General features: G+C 41.7%; 1 protein-coding gene across 1 annotated transcript in view; it reads right to left on the bottom strand.

Moving 5' to 3' along the window:
- OGA (O-GlcNAcase) overlaps positions 1 to 22,998 on the bottom strand; it is a 621,684-nt gene that overhangs the window by 182,191 nt on the left and 416,495 nt on the right. The window contains 3 exon segments of the mRNA XM_078643616.1: positions 7,165 to 7,269; positions 8,101 to 8,186; positions 11,319 to 11,493. Coding sequence (XP_078499742.1) covers positions 7,165 to 7,269; positions 8,101 to 8,186; positions 11,319 to 11,493 — 366 coding nt within the window.

The raw sequence follows: 22,998 nt of genomic DNA, 5'->3' as shown, positions 1-22,998 counted from the left end.
TCTGCTCTCTCACGCCCAGGCAAAGTCGGCCGTGGCCTTCGAGTTTTGTTCTTCTAATGCTTTGTTTCTGGCACATCGTGCTGAGAATAAGCGTAAAAAGGTTACAGTACTTGCCCTCAGTAGATGGCTCAAACAGGCTATCCCACAGAAAAATATTTTAGCAGGGAGTGTAGTCCCATTGAATTTCCAACATTGATTGACTAGATCGGTCTCCATCTCCTGGGTTGAATCAGCTGGAGTCTCCCTACAAAAGATGTGTAGGGCAGCCACCTGGTCCTTACCCAACACTTCGGTGTCACATTGCAGGTTAGAATTAAATAAGGACAACTAAATTACATTTTGCTACAGTTGCGTTGAAATGTGCAATGAAGTAATTGTATGCAGGTAAAGAAAAGAAACAAATGGATAGACATAGCTGTGGAAAATGTCATAAGTGCTCGGAATGCTATTTTAGGTCCTCAATCATTAAATCATTATGACAGGAACGAGGAGCACTGAGGAGGTAATGAACTCGTTACTCGGAGTCAAGCAATCCTCCCTTGCCTCCCGTGTAAGGCCCTGCTAAATATCTACTAGTTAAAGTAGGATGTGTTAGCTAGAACAAGGGACTTGGTAGTATGTACTAAGATAGTATGTATGAGTAAAGTATGAACTTTGGTTGATTTTACTAATTTGTATATGATCAGGGACATTAAAATACTGGCCAGGCCGGTAGGTTACATGCCAGGTGGCAACTTTACCTCAGGCATGCATTCTCTTCAAAACAAACGTGCGGGCCACCGTCGGCTCAAACACGCGCACTTACCTTTCGCGTCAGGCTGCCTCGAGGCCGCGGCTGCACCACAGAGAAGGCGAGCACACCGCCCCCCGAAATATTTCGACTCGTTCAGCATGCTTTCTTGGAAGCTTCTCGTCTGCGGCCGGTGCGTCACGGAGGTTGCTGGATATAGATATTTCAGTCCGTCGCAGCCGTTGCCCTGCCGAAAACTATGCGAGGCAAAAAACGAAAAGAATAGATACGCCTATGAGACCGGGAATGTGCTCGAGCTGCAAGGTGGGGCTTGACGTCAACGCATTTTCTATTGGGCTTTTCAAAATGAGTTCTACTGTGAGGCATGTTTTTATATCAAGTATGTATAAATGAACAGAAGAGGACGAAGAGATAGCGAACAATACTTTTTGTGCAAGGTTTTGGCATTCCAACTCATGAACGTAGGGAAAATTGTGAATACGTAGTCTTGAACTGAGCTTAATATTAATGGGATCAAAACAGCTTAGAATTGAAACAAGGACCCTACCGCGGGGGTAGCCCCTCTCCTCCAAGCACCGCTCTTCGCGTCTATAAGCTCAGTATCCGGCCTGGGAGGAGTGGGAGGGCGGGGGCTGCCTGCGCATGCGCAACATTTTAAAGTTGCGTTTTGAGGTCGGAGCGCGAGCCCGGACCGACAGCGAAGTCCCGGGACCCAGGAGGGGGCCCGGGTGAAGACCAGCGGGGAGACTGCGGGACCCCCAAGCCTAAGGGGAGAGCCCCGCATCTTGCAGGCATGGCAGAGCAGCTCGAGTGCTCTGCGAGGCTCCCGAGAAGCCCGAAGCCCGGTTAGGTAAGAGACGGGGAGGGGGTTGCCTGTATGTGTGTGCCTGCGTCTGGGTGCCTGCGTGTGTGTGTGTGTGTGTGTGTGTGTGTGTAAGTAAGTGTAAGTGCGTGTGCGCGCGTGTGTGTCTGTGTGCATGCACGTGCGTTAGGCTGACTTGCTGGGAATGTGGACGGAGCCGACGTGCGCGTTCACGCAGTCAAATCCAGCAATCTGCAACAGAAGCGTGTGGCACCCTCTTGTCCCTCATTCCCCCCAGACTGATCACTAAAGTTCTCGAGACTGGACGCATCCTTCGGATGCTAACTCCAGCTCGACCTAAATATTTGGGTATCAGTGGCCTAGAGCTTATACAGAAGACTAAGGAGGAATTGATGCTACTGAGAGATATACTATGACAAAAAAGCAGAAGGCAAGGGACTCAATCTTTGGGCACCAAATGGAAATGTTCTAAAAGTATAAAAATGGATTGTTGGTGGGTTGGAGAATTGAGATTAGACATAACTCCAATTTCCGTGTAGTACAGGGCTAACAAACCTGTTTGTAGTGGGTTAATAGGATTCGGCCTGTGGGAAATGACGTCAAATTTAGGTCAATCGGCTGAAGACAAGGTATTCTAAGACTTTAGAGAAGGGAAGTTGGGGCACAGGAAAATAATAGAAAAGGATGCAGGGGTCAACATAAAGTCACATCCTCGTGAAATTATATTTATGGTCTATACTAAACTTTGCAGCAGATTTCGCACCTTGAAGAATAGCCTCCAGGTGCCAGACTGGATCCGGAAACCTTTTCACTCCGGCAATGGTCATCCCGCTCCACCAGGTGGTGCCACACGACTAGTCGCGGCTCCCTCTGCACAGAATGTTAAGACACCTGATTATATACAGGGGTCTGATGCACTGGACTCAATTGTGAGTTTTTTCTGCATCCAACTGAGGCATGCTGGAAGGGACCAAGAGAGTTTATTCACCAAAACAATAGCAGCAGAAACCTCAGATTCCTTTGGATGTCATTAGAAAGAGGTCTTTCTCAGAATGGGAAGATGGTGTCTGTAGAAAAATATAGTATCCACTAGAAATCTCATTAACAAAGGTAAGTAACTTGTTAATCTGGTTGATACTTCTTCCCACAGATTTCTAGTCATATGAGTCCCAAAGCAATACCCCCAGGATTGGAATGTGCCGATTTACCAAGAAAGTTATCCAACACAGTCCTGGCGAAATATCAGTCACTGAGTACCTGAGCTTTCAGACAGTTTGGCAACGATATGCAATGAAAACGAATAGTCTGCCATCCTGCAAATATTAAATACTGGGACACCCCGGTTAGGAAGAGTAGAAGCTGCCATGGGCCTCATTGGGTGCGCATGAATGCCAGCCGAAGGGTTGTTCTTGGGGAAGACTTAACCAATCTTAATACCAAGGGTAAAGGAAGAACATTTGTGGCAGAAACCCTGAGCAGGTATGAAGCATCAGCTTGAATGGGTAAAACAACTGGCTGATGGGGCCTGTAACTCGATGATCCACCTTTCCATAGTTTTAAGAGGGGGCAGTCAAACTGAAAATTGTCTTAAACACAGATACTATGAGAAAGTTTTAGCACTAAATTTAAATTCAACTGATGAATAGAAAGGGTGGGATGGAATCTGTACAAAAGGCCTTTCAAGAATCGTAGAACTAACGGCTACCAGAAAAAAGAAAGGTAGGTTATCAGGCAGGCACATACGGGTGGAAAGGGCAGACAAATACCTATTTGCTGTAGTGATGCAAAGCTTTTCTGAGCAAGAAAAATCAATTTGCACCACTCATCTCAAAGCATGAAGACTAAGCATCTAAGGATGGAGGTAGAGGACACAACCATCCTCTATAAAAGCAGGTCTAATATGTTTGGGAGGGGAAAAAAGAGTTACTTATCTGTAGGAGTGGTTTTGTAGCTGTTGTACTTCACTCCGCCATCTAGTGGTTGCGTACATAATTGTCTCAGTGTCTTATTTTGGTGGTTATTGAGTTATTCAACATTATGTGCTATATCTCTTCTTTGTTGATGTCTGACATACACCCTGTAATCCCCTCAGCTTATTGCCCTTTGGCAACCCTCTTACAGATTTGACTTCCTCTTGGTCTACAAGTTAACGCAACTCTACCGGTTGCAAATTCTTGTTCTTTTCCAGGGAGGGGGCTAGACCACATGCGAATCAAGACATTTCTTCAAGCTGCAAAACTACTTCTACATGTAAGCAACCAATTCGGTTTGCAGGGTAAATCTTTTCTGGATTCCCATGATGTGTATTGATTCATAAGATGTATTCACCTCCCCCAGGGAAGATAGGTTGAAAAGAGTTTATATTTACAAACAGGTGTTGAGCATTTTTGCCTCACTTCTGCCTTTGTTAGCTTGTATGTCCACAGTAATGCTTAGTACAGTTGTGACGGCTACTATGTGGTCGACATGCAGACGTTTATGGACACCATAAACGAGTGAGCTTTGCTCCTTTTATTCCATTGTGAAGGGAGGTTTTTGTTTTTCTTCCAGCATCACTCCTGCTGTCTTGTAACATTGTTGAACTGGTTGAGCAGTCAATCTTGCACCGGTTCCATTAGTGACTCGCAAACTAATGGTAGACCGGTCAAATGGGATGAAAAATGTGTTTCCTTTACGGATTATTTTTGTTTCCTGTAGGTAATACAGGATTGCCCTTCTGACGTCTGTGTGACGAACCCATTCAGTCTGAGATTTTGGCTTTTGGAAATAAAGTAGTAGTTGTATGGCTTGATTGACGTGCAAATGCCAGATGATCTCATGCAAAAGCCGTGGCTTAGTTATCACCACCGGCTCTGATTTTGCAGGTAAAGTTTTTGTTTTGTGCATTCATGAAGCTCACTTGCTTGGCGTAAAAAACCTGATGTGGATCTGTCAGATATTTGTTTGCGACATTCTTTACAAGGTTTAAAATCTTTTATTTTGGGAGGTGACATTCCCCTTACACATTGTATACATTTCAGACTAGAAGTGCACGGTGGCGCAGAAAGAAAAGAACCGATTTCAGTGTGCAGTAGTGGCGCATAAACTGACTATACATGCCATTTCAAGAGCCAAACAAGGCCACAAGCCATATGTCAGCGCACATAGATACTTCTCATAAGTTTCCACATCCACTATGACACCCCGGGAAGTATTCAAAAGACAATGAATATGCAGTTAGAAACTACAATATTCTTCTTTCGGACCTACTTGATGCAGGTAACAGCAGACCTTTTCTGTTCTGTCTGTTTGGAACTTTTGTTTAATATTTTCTGTTCACAAGTGCTGAAACCTCTCGAACCTGTCAGCTCAGGAAAAGAGTTTGCTTGATGTTATCTGTGGAATCCATGGAGCAATTTTCTCTTACGTTCAAGGTGCACACATTTTTGTGCAATGTAAAGTTCTCCATCATCAGCGATGTGCTGATGCACTTAAAAGTACCTCTTGATGTTTTCTCCAACCTGGCTACTTCATGATTGAGGTAAGAGGAGTTCAAACTACTGCGAATGCTCAAGGTACACCAGAGCTGTTGAGGACTGACACCCTCTACTACAGCAAGGCTGATCTCTATGACTCTTGTGGGAATATCTACTATCAATAGAGGGATTGAAGACTGGGAAGATATCTTCAAAAAAGAAAGACAGAAAGAGAAAGAAAGAATGAAAGAAAGACAGACTGACAAACACACCTCATTGTAAAATCCCAGTGATACACTCTTCACCATGGATTCACAAATGGATACTTTCATCCTGTACTAAAAAAATGGGCAATGCTCACTTTACACTGAAACAGGCACGCTATTCACCATACACTTACACAGACACAACTGCTATCCAGCCCCAATACAGATACAGCCCTCCAGTTGCAGATGCATAACACTCACACTACACTCACACAGGCATGCCACACTAATGTTACCACACAAAGTCATGTTCTCATCTCCGCACCGTGCACACAGACTAACAATTCTCTTTTGTAACAATAAAAATGAATGCTATTTAGAATGAGTCTCACTGGGATAATGCAGGGCACTCAAGTCACATTGAGCAGCATAAGTGCTGGCTAAGCCTCCCTTCAACAGATTACCTCTCTGTGCTAAACAAGAAGGACAACAAACTGAGTGTAAAAGCAGTTGTCTCTGGAAGTGCAATGGGGCTAAACCAATTCAGAGCTTGATGGCTAATTATACTGGCAGCACCATGGAAAAGATATAACATGACATCTAATTCTTTCATCCAACAGCATCAAAAATGTTTTATCCAATTCTGTGTATAGAATGCCGGCACAAACAAAGAGACTATATAAACAAATGAAATTAAAAGAAACCGTCACATTTTTGCGTTTGTTTGCAAGTGAAGCATTTCATGCACCAGCTACCAGAATATTATAATCCCAAAGCAGAAGGAGAGATGCTGACGTTAGCGGAGGCAGAAGCAAGGTGACAGATTCCTAGCAGAGATAAAGGTCTGGGCTGGCAGCAGGGTGCATAGCAAGAGAAAGCTGTCTATGTGGGAGCAACACCAGAAGACCAAGTTGAGTGCACGCAGGAGTCCATCTTCCCCAACCCTTTTTTTAACTTGCACCATGCCTGCTCACACTCAAATAAGATGGCCCTGCAACCTTTTCCGGAAGCCTCGGGTGGGTCACACACTGTAGCAGAATTTTAGAAGCTGTTGCTTGCTTCACTTGTTAAAGAGGCATGTGCATAAAAAAAATAACAAGGAGCCTCAGACCTCCCCACTCCTGCTGATGGTCACAGCCTGATGTTTTCCTATGCTCAGTGGCAACATGCACTTGATTGACGGTTCTCCTGCTCTCTGCCTCTGGGGAGTGTGGAGTAACCCGTCCTTGGACGGGTTATTTGGTGACGGGGAAGACCCTCACTACAGCAGAAGCACCAAAGGAAGCCCATGCCAACCAACTGACCGACTGACTGACTCACTGTCAAGTTTTAAAAAAATCCACTCTATGTCCAACATACCGCCAGGCCATAGGCAGAAACACTGAAGCCACAGCAATTGAGTGAAAACCTTTCAGATGCTAATAGGAGTGCAACAAGCCACCTTTCTTTCATGGAACTAGACAACTCCTGTCTGATAATACTGCACTCAAGGTAGTCAATCTGTGGGCACAGCTCAAGCCCCACTCTCACAAGTGCTTCTTAAAGCTCTTTTTATGTTGCTCACATAAGGTCTGTCAAGTGCGATCTAAATAAAAACAGGATACATCGTCGATCTACAGAGAAAAAGATTAAGCAGCCTAGAAATGAGAAGGAACATACTTATGAGACTTAAAAGTGCAAAGATCTCATTTATAACCACCCATTATCTTGCGAACTGCAATCTTTTGCATGAACTCTGATTAAACTGTAGATACATTATATTACAGGTCACATCTGTGACGGGTACTAATTCAAATGATTTTACATTCCTGGATTAATTTCTATATTTTACGGAAAGCAATGTCTAAAATATACATCACAATAAGCTTCCAGGGACTTGTATCAATTGTTTGTCCCGAAAACCAAAGTATGAGTGAATGAGCAGCCTACCTCATCTTTAGGATAGTAGGGTCTTATTGTGTAAACCTTGGATGTTGGTGTCAAGGGAGGCGGCTGAAAAAACAGGTCATTTGCTCCCTCAATTGGCAGCAAACGCTGTGAAAAATAGAAACGCAAATTCAGCATACAACTAGGAATTATATACAGCGTTTTCTAAATAATCATTAGTTACTGTTGGTACACTGAAAGAATATTAGGTATTCTTTGAAAATACAAATATACTGCATTATTTTTCCATTAATCTCTTATTTTAATATGCATATCCATGGACTTAAAGATTGTCCCTATCAAATATGAAATGTTTCATCTAATATTGTAACATATAATTTAACTTTACACATCAACTCCATAAGACAAAAACGCATATTCAGGAGGAGAGGTTTGGTCTGAAGAGGGTTAACTAGTAAGAGGAGATATGTCAGTCCAACAATAAATTGCATTAACGCACACAACCCGCAGCTCGCACCTGTGAAAAAAGGAAAAGTACAGCAACTGAAAATCCATGAACAGCTTCAAATTGACTGCAGAGGAACTTTATGAAGTTGATATTGACTAGTAAGTGAGTCATTAAAAAATATCATTTATTGTTTACCCTTTTAACTTAAATCCCCCTTTTTTAATGTTCATAGAATTTCGTCTGCCAAGCATGCGCGCAGATACTAACGCAAGTCAAGATGCTAGGCGCCCTGCAACATAAAATTAATGAAATGTGCAAATAACGCTGAAATTATTTACTAGCGCTTAGGAAGAGCATCGTCTCCTCATTCTGATAAACGTTAATTTTCCACAAGTTAATTTGCACAATTGAGATATTTTTCAACCAGAAAACCTTCAGCAGACCAAGCCTTTCAAACCCTTACTTAGTAACAAATGAATGTTTTCACGTAACAAAATAAATGCCATTCAGTTGTGAATTTTTATTGATACCTGAAACTCTCCTGCTAGACCACCTCTAAATGCCCAGGGTTCCTGGTCTCCGCTTAAGAACTGTGCTGAAGATTGACTACGACACCCTGTTGAGATCAGATCCAAGCGGAGAATGTTACGAAAAGGGGGATTTTCTGAAAGGTCTGAAATGTCCAACAAACTCATACATCGTAAGCTCTAAACTATAATCAAATTGTTCAGGGCTCTAAGAAACGTGGGCCCTGAACGTATTTCCTGAACATGCTAAAGAATATAAAAACCAACGTGTTAGAAAAATGCAGCTGTTTCCTACCACATAGTTTGCATTGGGCTACAGCATCGTTGGGTAACAAAAATAGAGCATAAACTGCTTTCTTTAAATACCATGCAGAGGAGTTGGAAATGTGTACGTGAAGTAACAATTCCAAATGCACCTTCTATTTTAACTTCAGCAATATAACAAACCCCGGGAGAATCCTTCCTTTCTGAAGTCACATGTTATACTATCAGAAAATTAAGTTGGGCATGAATCTTTATCATTTGATTAAATTAAATAGAGTCATTTTATTCAAGTGCTTTGTACAATACTTTAAAATAATTATTGCTCACTAAAATGAGTTTATGTACCCTGGAAGAATGATCACGTTCGACGATCAGTACAAGCATTAGAACCGAGGAATAAGGGGTTTGGCAGGAATATACAGGGAGATGTCTAACCAAATGAGGAGTTTAATGCTCCATATGCTGAAAGCAAATAAGTAAATATTCTAGAATGTTTTTTTTTATTTGAATGATATGTATTAGTATTGTGCGTTACAAATACTAAAATCTCAAATACGTCAATTACACAATTTAAGAAATCAGAATAGTCATATGATGCGTCGGGAACCAGTAGCCACGTACTAGGTAATTTAATTACCGGCTCCCTTTATTTAAGGTCTGTCTCCTTTGATAGGATATCTGGTACACCTATGGCATTTTAAGGCTGCTAAATAAAACCACGCAATTGGCAAGCAGAATCATTTTCTCTTTTAACAATTTTGACTCTCCCTGTTAAAGAGCAAGCACTTGTGTCCTAACAACAGAGCTTGCCCACTTATTTTTCTGATAGGCTAGAGAGCGCATAGTGTCGCGCGCGCATTGCAACTCTTGAAAGTGTGCAAATTGCATAAATAGTAAATGCTGTCATCATAGTTAGACACAATCTCAAAGTATTCCAAGTTTTTGAATGCGTAATGAAAACTATTGCTTACAAAAGATAGTTCATAATATAAAAATAACTTGAAAATTTACAATTTAACGTTTACCCATTAGTGGATCACAGGTTAAATGTTTGTAAGGGCCCAGAAACTCGGAAGAGCTTGAAAATATCTACTTATGAGATCATGCCATAACTAGGTTCCAGCAACTGCTGTAAATCGCGGCATCAATCAAGTGCTCTGAAAATGAAAATGGTTAAAGCCCTGTATTGCCTTTGACGCTGCGCAAATGTGACTTCACTTCATCTATCTCAACTACCTAACAAACAAAACCTTTAATTTCTATTATTAATCACGGCAGCACGCTGTGTACATCTGACGCAGTCCATCCATTAGCAGAAGAATCTTGTACTGAGGATTCTCCCATCTGTACACAATGAGGAAGACACAATAGAAGTCATTAGTAAGCAACTGTATTCGTACAATGTTCGAGCATTGTGACTGAATGTTAAATGGACTGAACAGACAAAAAACAGGAGTGCCAACAGTGGGTGGGCCATTTGCACATACCCAACACCATACCGACTGCCAAAATTAAAGGTTAAGTTTTTAGATGTGTAAAATAATGTGATCCAATATAAACTGATATGTAAACATGATGCCAGGAAATTACTATTACTTATTCCGAAAATGTTAAGTGAAGTGACAGAAATTGGACCAAACACATAGCCACTTTTAAGTGACCTGCACTGCAGCTTTAGGTCCTTGTAAACATCATTTAAGTATGGTATCATGACAATTGAAATTATTAAGCTTAGATTTCGCATTCACATCTGACAAAGTTGCCATAACTTCCAATATTAATGGAAATAAAATCCACTCATTTGACTACCAATGTCTTCCTAGCACACTGTGTAAGCTATTTATTGTGTGATAATGAAATAGGATTAAGTAAAATGTATGCAGTGCCATGTAAGATATTAACACCAAGAGTTTGTGCACTGGTTAGCCACTGTTAATGGGGTTACCGTTACAATACAAAAAGCAAATTTGTTTACCCCACCAGACTCGCTGCCTGCTATGTACCTTCAATCCACATTATGAGCTTTAAAGCTCAGTTGCGACTTGGAATTGAAATTGAGTTACTTTTGTTACCTAGATCGTACACCACGGTGATTTTCCACTCGGATTTAGAGAAGCACCGCACATAGAACTGTGGTCATTCCACGAATAAGAAATGAATTAATGCAGTTTAGAGAATGCCATGGATTACCTTCTAGGCTAACCGTAGGTTTTCTTCCCTATCGCACATTTTCCATTTAGGAAAACACACTAGTTGCATCAGAAAACCCCTTTGCAAAAATTGCAGACTGAACGAGCTCACAGAAAGGCCTTTTGCTTGAACCATATATTCACAACTATTTAAGAAAACTACACATTCAGTTAAAACATAGAAAGCAGCAGAGAACTGGCGTAGTAGTGCTTTGTTACAAATGCTTTCAAAGTAATGATGTAGGGATTTAGAACAGCCCATTACACATTCAGTCACAATTTTAAAAATGTTTCGAAAATGTTTTAAAGTTGGTGAAATTTATTTTGGCTTCATTAGCCATAGGAAACAATGAAAAGCTTTAGTCACAAAATGTATACCCTATATGTTTCGAGAATTGCATAGGGTAGAAAACTATATTTATGGCCTTTCCATTTAGATTTAAGGAAAATATACTTCTCATGATTTAACAAATCAGACTATGGCAAGTGGTGAAAACAGACCCAGAATTTTACTCACTTGCCTCCAAAGCACATGCATTAACTAAAATAGAAGATATCCTTTGGCAAATTACATTTAAGCCGAGGGTTAGTATCACTATTTGTGTCAAAAATAAAGGAATGGAAACTTACAAATTACTACTGAACCCCATGTTCTCTTTGTAAATAGCTTTTATTGTCCTAGGGCTAATAAATTAAAAGAATGGTGAAAAGAAAAAAGAAAAAAAAGTCATCAATTTGAAAGTTTTGAACGGTCCATAGAGCACATACCTAACCACTGAACAAACGACTTCACCATTGAAATAATACTCTTGATATCCCAGACATATGAATATAGATCATAAAGGATTGTCCTGTTTGGACAATTTGAAAGTCGAGTAAACATGGTCATCACCACTCCACACATGGCTTCAAATTGAGTTGCCCTGGATCTCCATTCCTCAATCTTGAACAAAAAAAGAAAATACAAGCATGTTACTGATTAGGTTACTAAAATAAGAAAATAAACATAACTGTATGCTGTGATACTAAAGGAAGCATTAAATATAAAACAGAGAAATTCAATGGTTGACCGGAGGGACACCTCATTTAAAAGGATTTCATGTATACAGATGGGATTTAATTTAATTAATTCCACACCACAGTTCTAAAACAAGGCGGAGGTTAACCTTCAATTAATGAACAGGAATCATCAATAAAATACTTATTTCCACGTAACAAACAAATTCATCTTTATGATTGACAATATATGAAACAAAAGTGTTTGACAGTTGAAACAAAAGCCACAGTGAAAATTGAAATAAAAGTCCCGGTCACAGTTGAAACACAGCTTTGTTGAAAACATAAATCTTTCCATAGGTGTTAAGCAACATGATGCAGCACCATGTCCATAATGGCATGTAAGAAGCCACCCCATTATCAGCGATTGCAACCACGGACTCTCAAAGTTGGGAAATGGGGACATTGATTAGGAACTTCCATTACAGTACATTAGAAGAGAGGCACCGGATGTGCGCAAGGCTTAAGGTGTGTATGCTCTCTTCCTATACACCAGGCAGGCCTGACACAATCAAAAATTAACTGATGGAGGGCAGGAGGAGATAGGCTGATCTAGCGCCCGACTTTCCTTTCCCCCCATCGAAGGAAACAAGGTCCGAAATAGCCTATGTTCTGTGGATACAGCATGCTGGAGAGAAATAGCGAGAACTAAAGAAAAAGTGAGAAGGAGATGATCGAGAGAGGGGAAATGGAGGTGGTCACGGAGGTACAGAACATGAGTGAAGGAAAGAGTGCTTCAAAGAAAGATGTGCCAAGGCAAGGCCAGCGAGCGAGGCTGACAGCACGCCAAGGAAGTGGTTAACGGGCAAAATGCTGACCCAGGAAGAGCAACAAAACTGGCCCAACAACAATTAACTAGTAAGAGATAGCAGAGGCAATTTGTTCTTCAGGAGAAAAGTTCGCACAGATCAGTGGCGTACAGCTTTTTAAAAAAAAACCTTTTAATTGAGCTTTTTTAGCATAGTAGTATGAAAAAAAGCGTGCAGTATGCCCGCTCATACAAACACGAGCTGTACAGCTTGCAGTGCCAGCATGCTCAATTATTCCAGCACCATCCATGCGCCTGGGGATTGTTGGAGGGTGTTCCAATAGAGGGACGCAAGCACTGCCCACTGCCAGTAGTGATTAGATCCCAATTGTCACAGATTTGTCAACTGGGGACAAAACACAAGTTGCAGTCCATGACAGAGAAGCACCTTGTCACTAAAACTAGCTTGCTCTGACGAAAATTCTACTCTATAGCAGTAGCTGATAAACTGAAGAACTAGTGCTATCCACTGATTAGAGATGATCAAAGAAATAATATTCATTACTTTTGAGAGCACCCTACACCCACCAAGGATGAGGTTTTGGAAAGCCAATAGTGAACGGCAGCATCAAAATGAAGATTAACAAAAGAAAGGTTTTGCTTTCTGGAGGAGTTAAAAAGAGGATTTTAGATTGTGCATATTCATGATGTCTGTGTGTCAATGATCTTCTAATGTAAGCAATGTGTAAAATTGGATCTGAAGAGGCAACACTAAAGCTCAAATGGATTGTGCAAAAAGGAAACCATCGGCAGAGAAAACATATTTTCGGAGAATAGCATATGGATGGGGTCGTGGAAGTTGGAATAGGAGTTGGCCTAACGGCTAGGGCGCTCGACCTCGGACCTGGGGATCTGGGTTCGAGTCTCGGTAACGACGCCAAAACCTCCTGTGATTCTGGGCAAATCACTTAATCTCCCTGTGCCTAAAATGAAAGTGTGTCCTCATGTAACGTAACTGGAAAATATGTAAAGCGCTCTGATACCCGATTCGGTTCGGGTCTAGTTCGCGCTATATAAAAAAAAATGCAGGAGACAAAATAAATTTAAGGTATAGATGACCTAGCATGGCTCGGAATAAATGGATACCCAGGCATTCGAGATCTTTGGCCAACCTTGTTTTACCTTCACTGGACTAGACATCCTGCTAATCCAATGGAGGTGGCTCAATGTTATTGATCTCATGTTTGCCAAGTACAGCTTAGTCTCTACTGGTTTGGGTGGAGGGTGAGCATCAACCTATACTACACACTGCTGGTCAGTTTTTGGGGTATCTATTTCAACGTTTTCAAGTATGTGGCCTTTTAAGTTTGAAAGACTGTTGTACAAAGACATTTTGTGTCACTTGGGAGTAATTTTAGGAACTAAATGACAGGTATGATATCTTAAGTAGAAGAGTTTTAGTGTAGCTGTGAATTTTGGCAAGTGTGGATGTGTTTCATGTGTGTGAGACAAGCGTAGGTTTTGATGTAAATGCACAAGACGACTGGAAGCAGGGCGAATGGTGTTCGTATAGGCTACAGTGTGGTACTGCACAGACTGGTGGTTCTTCTACAGGTTGTTTTAATTTTACTGTGGATGAGAATACCTGCATTTCTTCCGTCCTTGGTCACTACACCAAAATCTGTTTGCTGGGATAAGGTAATCTGCATATATTTTCTGCCGAAATAGCTTCTTACTTCACTGTAACTAAGACTTTATAATCATGCCTATGCTGCGCATCGGCTATTAATGACCTGAGCATGTAGCGTGCGGAGGCAGACTGGTATTCCGTCCATATAGGGGAGCGTACTGTGTCTGTGACAGTTCAACAGCTATTTCTGTGGCTGTCCACTGCTCAAAAGGAAGCATCCTATTTCGGGGGTAGAACTCAGACGGATGGAGATTGTTGGAATGCCAGGGGGAGAAATGATCTAAAGGACCTCTAGGGTGTTCAGAAGTCACGTCCTAAGAGAGATGGCAGCCCCTATACAGTTAGTGGTTCTAGGATTTCCGTGAAACATACTCTGGAAACTCCCGCTTGTCAAAAAACATCCCAGGATTCTGCCTGGAAGAACTGCATTTTTACCTCTCAGAGAAGAAAGAAACCAGTCCCTCAACAGAGTTTGCACCTTGGTATTAAAGTGGTACCCATGATTGATCCAGGATGAGAGCTGGGTCCAAAGTCCGCACATCTTTATCCTTTTATCACCCGACCCTTTTCAGATCATTTTATTAGAGAAAAGTTATCTATTGACAAAAGACCCAAGCTCTATTGTATATCGCAAAGTTGACCTGAGACAAGCCCACATAATATTATGGGGCACAGAGTTTGAGGTTATATTTCAGCCTCAGAAGATGCCATCACCTTCTGGCCTGCTGTAGTTATTTTTGTTGAACCTCGCTCATTGCTGGTTAATGAAGTAATTTATATAAAACTAGTTACTTACCTGTACACTATGGTTCTCCAGTATTATCTTTCACAGATTCACATGCTTGTATCTGCCCCGTCGGTAACAGAATGACTATAGCTGTATCATAGAGTAAAACACTGCATAGAAAGTCCCATAGGGGACCATTATATTTGGTTGCCAAAACACCTCATTATTTGGACCAAAACTCAGCCAATCAGCTGCCAGCCCTGACATCACACTCCCCAGTAGAACCATCATACCTCAGATTTCCGACCCAGAGTGAGAGCCAAGGATATATCCAGAGATAAGAGGTCTACCTGAGTAACGGGGAGGTGGGAGGGTCGCATGTTAATCTATGAAAGATAATACTGGAGAACCATAGTGTACAGGTAAGTAACTCGCTTTTTCTCCAGTATTGAATCTTTCATAGATTCACATGCTTGTATCAGACTAGCGAGCAGTACGTATAGAAGATGCGTTGCTCAGGATAGAACCTCACGGACTGTGGGCTCTGCTCCTATTTTTTGCATATAAATAAACATCATCTTAGAATAGTGTTTTTTTTAAATTGTACACACAGCATGTCTGTTGAACAAACAGAATGAAGTAAAAAAGTGTCAAAGGGTCTGAAAAAGAGTCTATTTGTGGTACATTAAGCTAAGTAAGGCAGTGTCATCCCATGTGTAACGAAAAACAAACCTTGGAAAAGTACCCTGTGGTCCCTAACAGGATACCCATCAGTCACCACTCGGAACCGCCCTTCATCATTTGGGATTCCTGTTAACCATATAAAAGGCACACCACTGGTTTAAGATAGAGGGTCAGATGTAATCGCCTCTTGAAAACCTAGTTGTGACCAGTATGGTTTAGAGTGTCACAGGTCACTCCTTGTTGGAAAAATGAGAGTGACTGAATCGCAGTGCAAGTGAAAGGTGCTCAGTGAAAATAAAATTGGGTGAGGGAGTAAGAAAGTTATTTATTAGGTTTTATACTCGCTCCACCAATGTTAAAAAGCAGCAGGGGTAAATTAAACAAATATTTACCTATAGATAATGGTCAACATGTTTCAGCAAAACTGTGGACTAAAGAGTCCATTGCTTTCATCAGGACCTGGATGTTATGTGAAGTTACTGCGAAAAAATATATATGTGAAGTGTGTTAAAAAAGTGACTATACATAGAACAATCTGCAACATGAAACAAAGTCACCTGGATTCTTAGGTGTAGTCTTTTTGCTCGCAGTTGTTGTATGTCACCTCGTGGTCGAAGTAAAGGGCTCCACCTCGCCTGGCAACGGCTCAGGACTCGAGGGAGGCACCGCTCTCTCCGTCGGTACCTCGTCGCCACCTTCCAAGCCAAGCAGAATACCAATAAAGCAAAAGTATAACCTTGAAAGAAAGCAAATATATACACATTGATATATATATATATATATATATATATATATATACATACACACATATATATACATTCTTTAAAAATACCTCAATGAAATAGATGGCTAAGAACTGCTTGTCCCACTGCTGCATCATTTCGCCATGCTGTATCTAGACAATAGTGTCTAGTAAAAGTGTGCAAATTTTTCCACGTTGCTGCTCGACAAATGTCTGGCAGTGACACTCCTGTAGAAAGGGCTGTAGAAGTTGCCATTTTTCTGGTGGAATGTGCATGTACTTTGGATTGGAGAGGATTACCGGCTTTGTCATGGCACAGAGAGATAGCCGAAGAAATCCATCTAGAAATACTGCCTCTTGAAAGCGCCAACCCTTTTCTTGGACCAGAAAATGCTACAAAAAGCTGGTTTGTTTTTCTGAATGACTTCGTCCTGTCAATGTAGAACTTTAGACATCTTTTGATGTCTAGGGAGTGTAGAAATTGCTCCGCAGGCGACGAAGGATCCTTAAAAAATTTAGGCAGTACCACAGGTTTGTTTAGATGTAATACGGATGGAACCTTAGGGATGAATTTAGGATTTGTCCTCAAAAAAACCTTGTCAGGACGAAATTGGAGAAAAGGTCAGAAATCGAGAAAGCCTGAAATTCACTTACTCTCCATGCTGAAGTGAGAGCTAAAAGCAATGGCCGTTTTCCATGAGAGAAATTGCAAATTCGCTTTATGTATCGGTTCAAAAGGAGACTTCATGAGTTGTGCTAGAACCGTGTTAGGCTGCCATGAGACTGTTGGACGGTGAACTGGAGGAAATGGGCTGAAAAGTCCCTTGAGAAATTCCTTTATTACTCTGAGACCAGAGAGATCGACGGTCAGGATGTCTTCTGTATCTTGAGATAGCTGCCAAATGCACCTTTATAGAAGCATAAGAAAGTTTTGCTCTAGCCAGATGCAAAAGATAAGGCAGGATTTGTTCTGAAGAAATATTAAAAGGATTAAGATTTCGAGAAGCGCACCATTGACAAAACCTCCTCCATTTGCCATATAGGTCTTGTTCATAGAGATCGCCCGTGATTTGGAAAGAATCTCACTGCATTCTTGAGAAATATTCAAAGATTGAAACTCATGTTCATGAGGTTCCATGCCGATAAATTAAGCGATTTCAAATTCGGATGAAGAATTTGGCCTTTGTTCATGGAAATCAAATTCTGAGAGAGTGGGAACTGAATCCTGGGTGCCACTGACAGCTTGAGGAGATCGGAGAACCACGCTTGTCTCGGCCAAGCTGGAGCTATGAGAATCAAGTGGCACGGCTCTGATTTCATTTTCCGGATCACTTTTAAAATTAGAGGGAATGGGGTAAAGGCATATGCGAACATTCCTGTCCAGCACATTTGGAGAGCATCGCCCCACGATCCTTTCTGATGGAATCTGCTTGTGAAGTGCTTGCATTTTGAGTTGCGAACTGTCACGAAAAGGTCCAGTGACGGGGTTCCCCATTGGAGGAAGACCTGGAACAGGTGATTCTGATGTAAATTCCATTTGTGAGAGACACTTGGAGATCTGCTGAGAGCATCTGCCCTCGAGTTCTTCACTCCCGGAATGTGCTGCACTTGCAGCAAGATGTTGTGGAGAAGTAATCACCTCCAAATCTCCTGCGCTTGTCTTGAGAGAAGTTCCGACCTTGTACCCCCTTGTTTTAGCAGGTAAAACATGGTAGTTGTGCTGTCGGTCCTGACTAGAACCTTGGAACCTCTGATCCTGGGTAGAAATGCTTGTAATCCCAAGTACACTGCTTTTAACTCTAGTAGGTTGATGTGAAGATGCGATTCCCTTTCTGACCAATGACCTTGAATTTTCAAGTCTTGAAGATGAGCTCCCCCAACCTTGCAGAGATGCGTCTGTCATCATTAGATAACTGTGATGTTGAGGCTAGAATATCAGACCTGTCGTTAAGTGTTTTCTGATTGTCCACCATGACAGAGCTCTTTTTATCTGAGGAGCGATGGACACTTGATCGTCGAAAGATCCTAAAGATCCTAGAGATTGGATCCACTGTTTGTCCAGAAGTTCTTGAAGAGGCCTCATGGGTAGCCTGCAATTGGGAAGCAATGGGATACAAGAAGACCTCATTCCCAACAATGACTTGTAGATCCTCACTGAAGTGAACTGCTTTTTTCGCAGAAGAGATGCCAGATTTAGTATATTTTGAACCCGTTCCTCTGCAGGGTAAGCTTTCGCTTCTTTTGTGCGAAGCATAGCTCCTAGAAACTGAAGAGACTGAGACGGGAGAAGACATGACTTTTCCATGTTGACTTTCAAACCGAGATGACTGAAGAGATCCATGGAACTCTGCATAGAGAGCTGCGTTTCCTGAAATGAAGCGCCTTTTATGAGCCAGTCATTCAGGTACGGGAAGACTTGAAGACCTTGAAGTCTTAAGTGAGCTGCCACTGGCGCCATATACTTCGTGAAAACCCTTGGGGCTGACTTCAGACCGAATGGCAAGACTTTGAATTGGTAGTGGCACCCCGTAACCATAAAGCGAAGACATTTTCTGTGTTTTATGTTGATTGGAATATGAAAATAAGCATCTAAGAGGTCCAGGGATGCTAGATTGTCTCCTCGGCAAAGAAGTAGTAATATTTCTTGAAGGGATAACATTCTAAATGAAATCTTTTTGATGAATTTGTTTAAACTTCTTAGGTCCATTACCTGCCTCCATTTCCCTGTAAGCTTTTTCTTCATTAGAAAGAAATGCGAATAAAAGCCTTTCCCTTGTTGATGACGTGGCACTTCATCTATTGCCTCCTTTCGCAAGAGAGATAAATTTCCATTTTGAGAGCAGACAGGTGCCGCTGTTTTCGGAGGATAGGAGGCTGATGCGGTGGCTTCTGTATAAATTCCAGGGTATGGCCCTGATGGATTATGTCCAAAAGCCATTTGTCCGTTGTAATGGACTTCCATGTTTGGTAGAATAGAGCTAGATAATGGTCACTGGAGTTTGGACAGGTGGTGGGCGCAATGCTAACGTCACTGTCTTCTATTAGACTGTTGAGCCTTGCCTCTAGCCGATGGTTTTCCTCTTGTCTGTTGCTGATATGAGAAACCTGAGGAGCAAAACTGCTGACCACTTGATAACTGACGATATCCCTGTTGATTATAAGGCTGATATCTGCCAGATTGATATGCCGGTCTCTGGGTATATTGTCCCCTTGACCCTCTGCTTCGAAAGGATTGAAACTTCCCTTGCTGCAAAGATCCTAGTGCCCGTGCCGTATAAGTGTCTGCCTTGATGCCTTCATCAATATGTTTACCAAACAGATTTTCTCCATCGAACGGTATGTCAATTATCTTAGTTTGCACTTCAGGTCTAAACGAAGTAGCCTTAAGCCATCCCGGTCTTCGCAGCGCTACAGCCGCTGCCATCTGACGAAAGGAAAGAGACATATCCATGGCTATATCGATGGACTCTTTTTCAACACGACTGCAGAAACCCCGTGTCCCGCCGCCGGAAATCAGGAGCCCTGTTGATCTATATTGGACAGGGAGTTATTTTAACCTCGCTCCTTCAAGCATCTTGGAAGTAAAAAAACCCCGCTTTTCTTTTTTTAAAAAAGGAGGCTATCGTCAATAAAATACTCACATCAGGAGGATTACGCTCCTTCTCTCTTCTCCTTACTGAACTGAACTCTGACTGAATTATTAAGCCCATCCTTGGCTCAAGCAACTTTAAGGTTCCGGACGGCGGGAACAATCCATGGCTTTTTAAATAATCAGCTACCTCTTTTGAAGATAAAATACTAACGTTTGATCAATATCAGATCTCACCATTGAACTGCACATACTGCAAATTTGCCTAACAAACTCCCGTAATCTGACAGTTCGATCCGCTTACTACAGAAACAGAGAAAAGCAAAGTGAAGTCTACCTCATACATAATTATAACATTGTTTTTTAAAAATATCGTTGCTGCTCCAGAAGAAGGCGCTGGTCGCCGAAACGCGCGTAGAGATTTATTTCGCCACTTTTATTTAAATCTTTAGGCACTTTCATATGTAATGTGATTTTTGTATTATGTTTAATTTGTTTTTGTATAAACTGTACTTTTAATTGTGCTTTCTAACCACGAAATATTGTATTGTGTCAATTTTTCAACTATTAATAAACTGCTGAAATCAATAAGTTTTGCTGTAGCTTAGTTTCCTTCTAAATATTAATATTGATTTACTCCTTTATGGTTGCCTAGATTGTTACATATCAATTATTTGTTCTTTCCCTGGTCTAGGAACCTCATCCTTATGCACCCAGGGGGTCCTTGTTAAATACACGCAAATATATCGATGGACTCAGAAGCCGCTCTGGAACCATCCTGGATGATGGTGGCTGCCTCTTCTTTTTGATCTTCTGGCAAGTGAGACAATAAAGGAGCTATATCCGACCACATCTGGCGATTGTATCTCCTGAGGAGAGCGAAGGCATTTGCAGCCCTAATTGCTGCTGCCCCCAGCACAGCAAAGCGCTTCACCGCTCCATCCATGCGTCTTCCTTCCTTGTACGGAGCGCTGCAGTTGTTGATACTGTATTTTTTGAGTTGCGTTGCGCTGCCTGCATCACCACAGATTCCGTCCGTGGATGCCCAATAAACACGTCGGAGAAGATTCAGGTGCCCAATACTTTTTTTCTATCCTCGGTTCCGAGGCTGCAACGGAGGCAGGGTTTTTCATCAATATGAACCCTTCGTCTCCAATGAAGTCTATAATTGGGATTGATCGGACGGATTTACGCGATTCTTCCTTAAAGTCGTGAAGGAAACATTCTGCCTCTTTGACTGGAAGCGGGAGCTCAAATCTCTTTGAGGCCTTCTCCATTATATCATGGAATCCTCCAATATCTTGAGGAGGAGAAGTGGCTGGCGACGGCGATGGAGATGGTATAGTAGGGATAACCTATTCATCCCATTCAGTTCCAACTGGGCTATCTTGGAGAAGCTCACCTTCCTCTGGTTGATCTCCGTCACTTTCTATCAGATCATCTCTGACTGTAACAACAGGAGGGGAGCGTATTTTTTTAATGGAAGGTGTAGGTAGAGGTGGAGGCTGAGCCTTCTGAACCTGAACAGGACTTGTAACAGACTTTGAGGTTTAAGTGTTCGGGTCTGGGAAACGGCGATAGTAGTCATTTATCATATGGCGAAGATCTGTTACTAGGGAAATTGGCATAGAGACAGGTGCCTCTCTCACCTCTTGTTGCACCTCCTCTTCTTCTTCATAGACGTAAGACTGCTGAAAAGACTCATCTCTTTTCCAGCAATGGACGATCTTGGAAAGAAAAGACCTCCTGTACCTCCTGGTACTCCTCATCATCAGTGTCTTGACTTTTTATCTGTAGCTGGGATGGACTATAAGCAACTCCAGATTCCTCATCCTCCGATAGCATTTCCAACAGAGTTAAAGGTGGCAACGGTGAAACCTTGGTCCAACTGGTAAAGTCAGTAGATTTTTTCGTCGTCGACGGGTGGAAGGACTTTAAAGTAATGGAGGATTTGGTCTTCGGAGACTTGAAATTCGTCGTCGACGAGTCTCCCGTCGCTGAATTTCCCCTGGTTGTAGAAATTTGGATTATCGTTGACGTCAATGGTGTCGTTGTCGCGGATGGCGTCGACGAGGTTGTCGTCGACGGCGCGGTCGTCGACGGTGTCGAAGCTGATCTTCCATCGTCCTTGACGGTGTCGTCGTCATTTTAACAGGAATTACAGCTGGAGATGCTCCTACCTTGGATGAGGGAGCAGATGACACCTCCCTTGAAACAGAGGGTTGTTTCAACGGTGTTTGAGGCAAAGAAGACGAAGAAGACTCTTTTTCTTTGTTTTTTTTGCTTTTTAGCAACCAATTTCTCTTCAGGACCCGAAGACTTTCTTTTCTTGGGAGTCTGAGGATTAACTTCTTCTTCAGAGTCCAAATATGTAGTGGACTTCTTCTTTTGAAGCCACAATAATAAACGTGCCTCCCTTTCCCTCAAGGTTTTAGCCGAAAAACTCCTACAATGCTTGCAGTCTTTAGGGACATGTTTAGGGTGGAGACAGTATAAGCAATCCTTATGTGGATCCTCAGAATATAGTCTAGGTTTTCCACAGGATCTGCAGGGTCTGAAAAGCCTCTTTTTAGAGCGTTCAGCCATTAAAGTGAAAGGAAAACAAGCATTGGCATAGCCAATAGGTCTCGCCTTTGGGACCTTATAAGTGTTTAGCCATGCAACAGTTGATGTTGTAGCACCAAGGATATTGTGCTGCATAACTAAATACTTATAAGGTCCCAAAAGCGAGACCTATTGTCTATGCCAATGCTGGTTTCCTTTGTGAATTAGCCCCTGCGTTTAGAGAAAGCTGAATGAAATACAAGCATCATTCCTCGGTGTTGGAAATGTACGGACTGATAAATATGCAACTGCGAAAACATTGACAAATACAAAAAAGTACTAAAAAACGAAATTTCTAGTGCCAAGATTAATCGGAAACACTATACAAAACTATTTTCCATAAAAATAAAAGGCATGACAGCAACATTTGCCGAACTGTAACGTAGAGCAAAATCTATGTATGGTACTAGCACAACTTTGAATTTGTAATATTTTGTCTGAGGCTTATAGCTCAATTTGGTCTGTACATACGAATGTCAAAAAATATATATATATATATATATATAGCCAATGAATCACATTATTTATCCAGCATCTTTTAATTGTTTAAAGCGCAATAAAAACGCTGAATACTATGCAAAATAAAATACTCCACTTCCATTGTTAAA

Source organism: Lissotriton helveticus, chromosome 5_1, assembly GCF_964261635.1.
Source record: "Lissotriton helveticus chromosome 5_1, aLisHel1.1, whole genome shotgun sequence".
In the NCBI taxonomy this organism is placed as follows: Eukaryota; Metazoa; Chordata; class Amphibia; order Caudata; family Salamandridae; genus Lissotriton; species Lissotriton helveticus.
The sequence above is the reverse complement of the archived record's forward strand: the minus strand, read 5'-3'. Positions and strand labels throughout refer to the sequence as shown.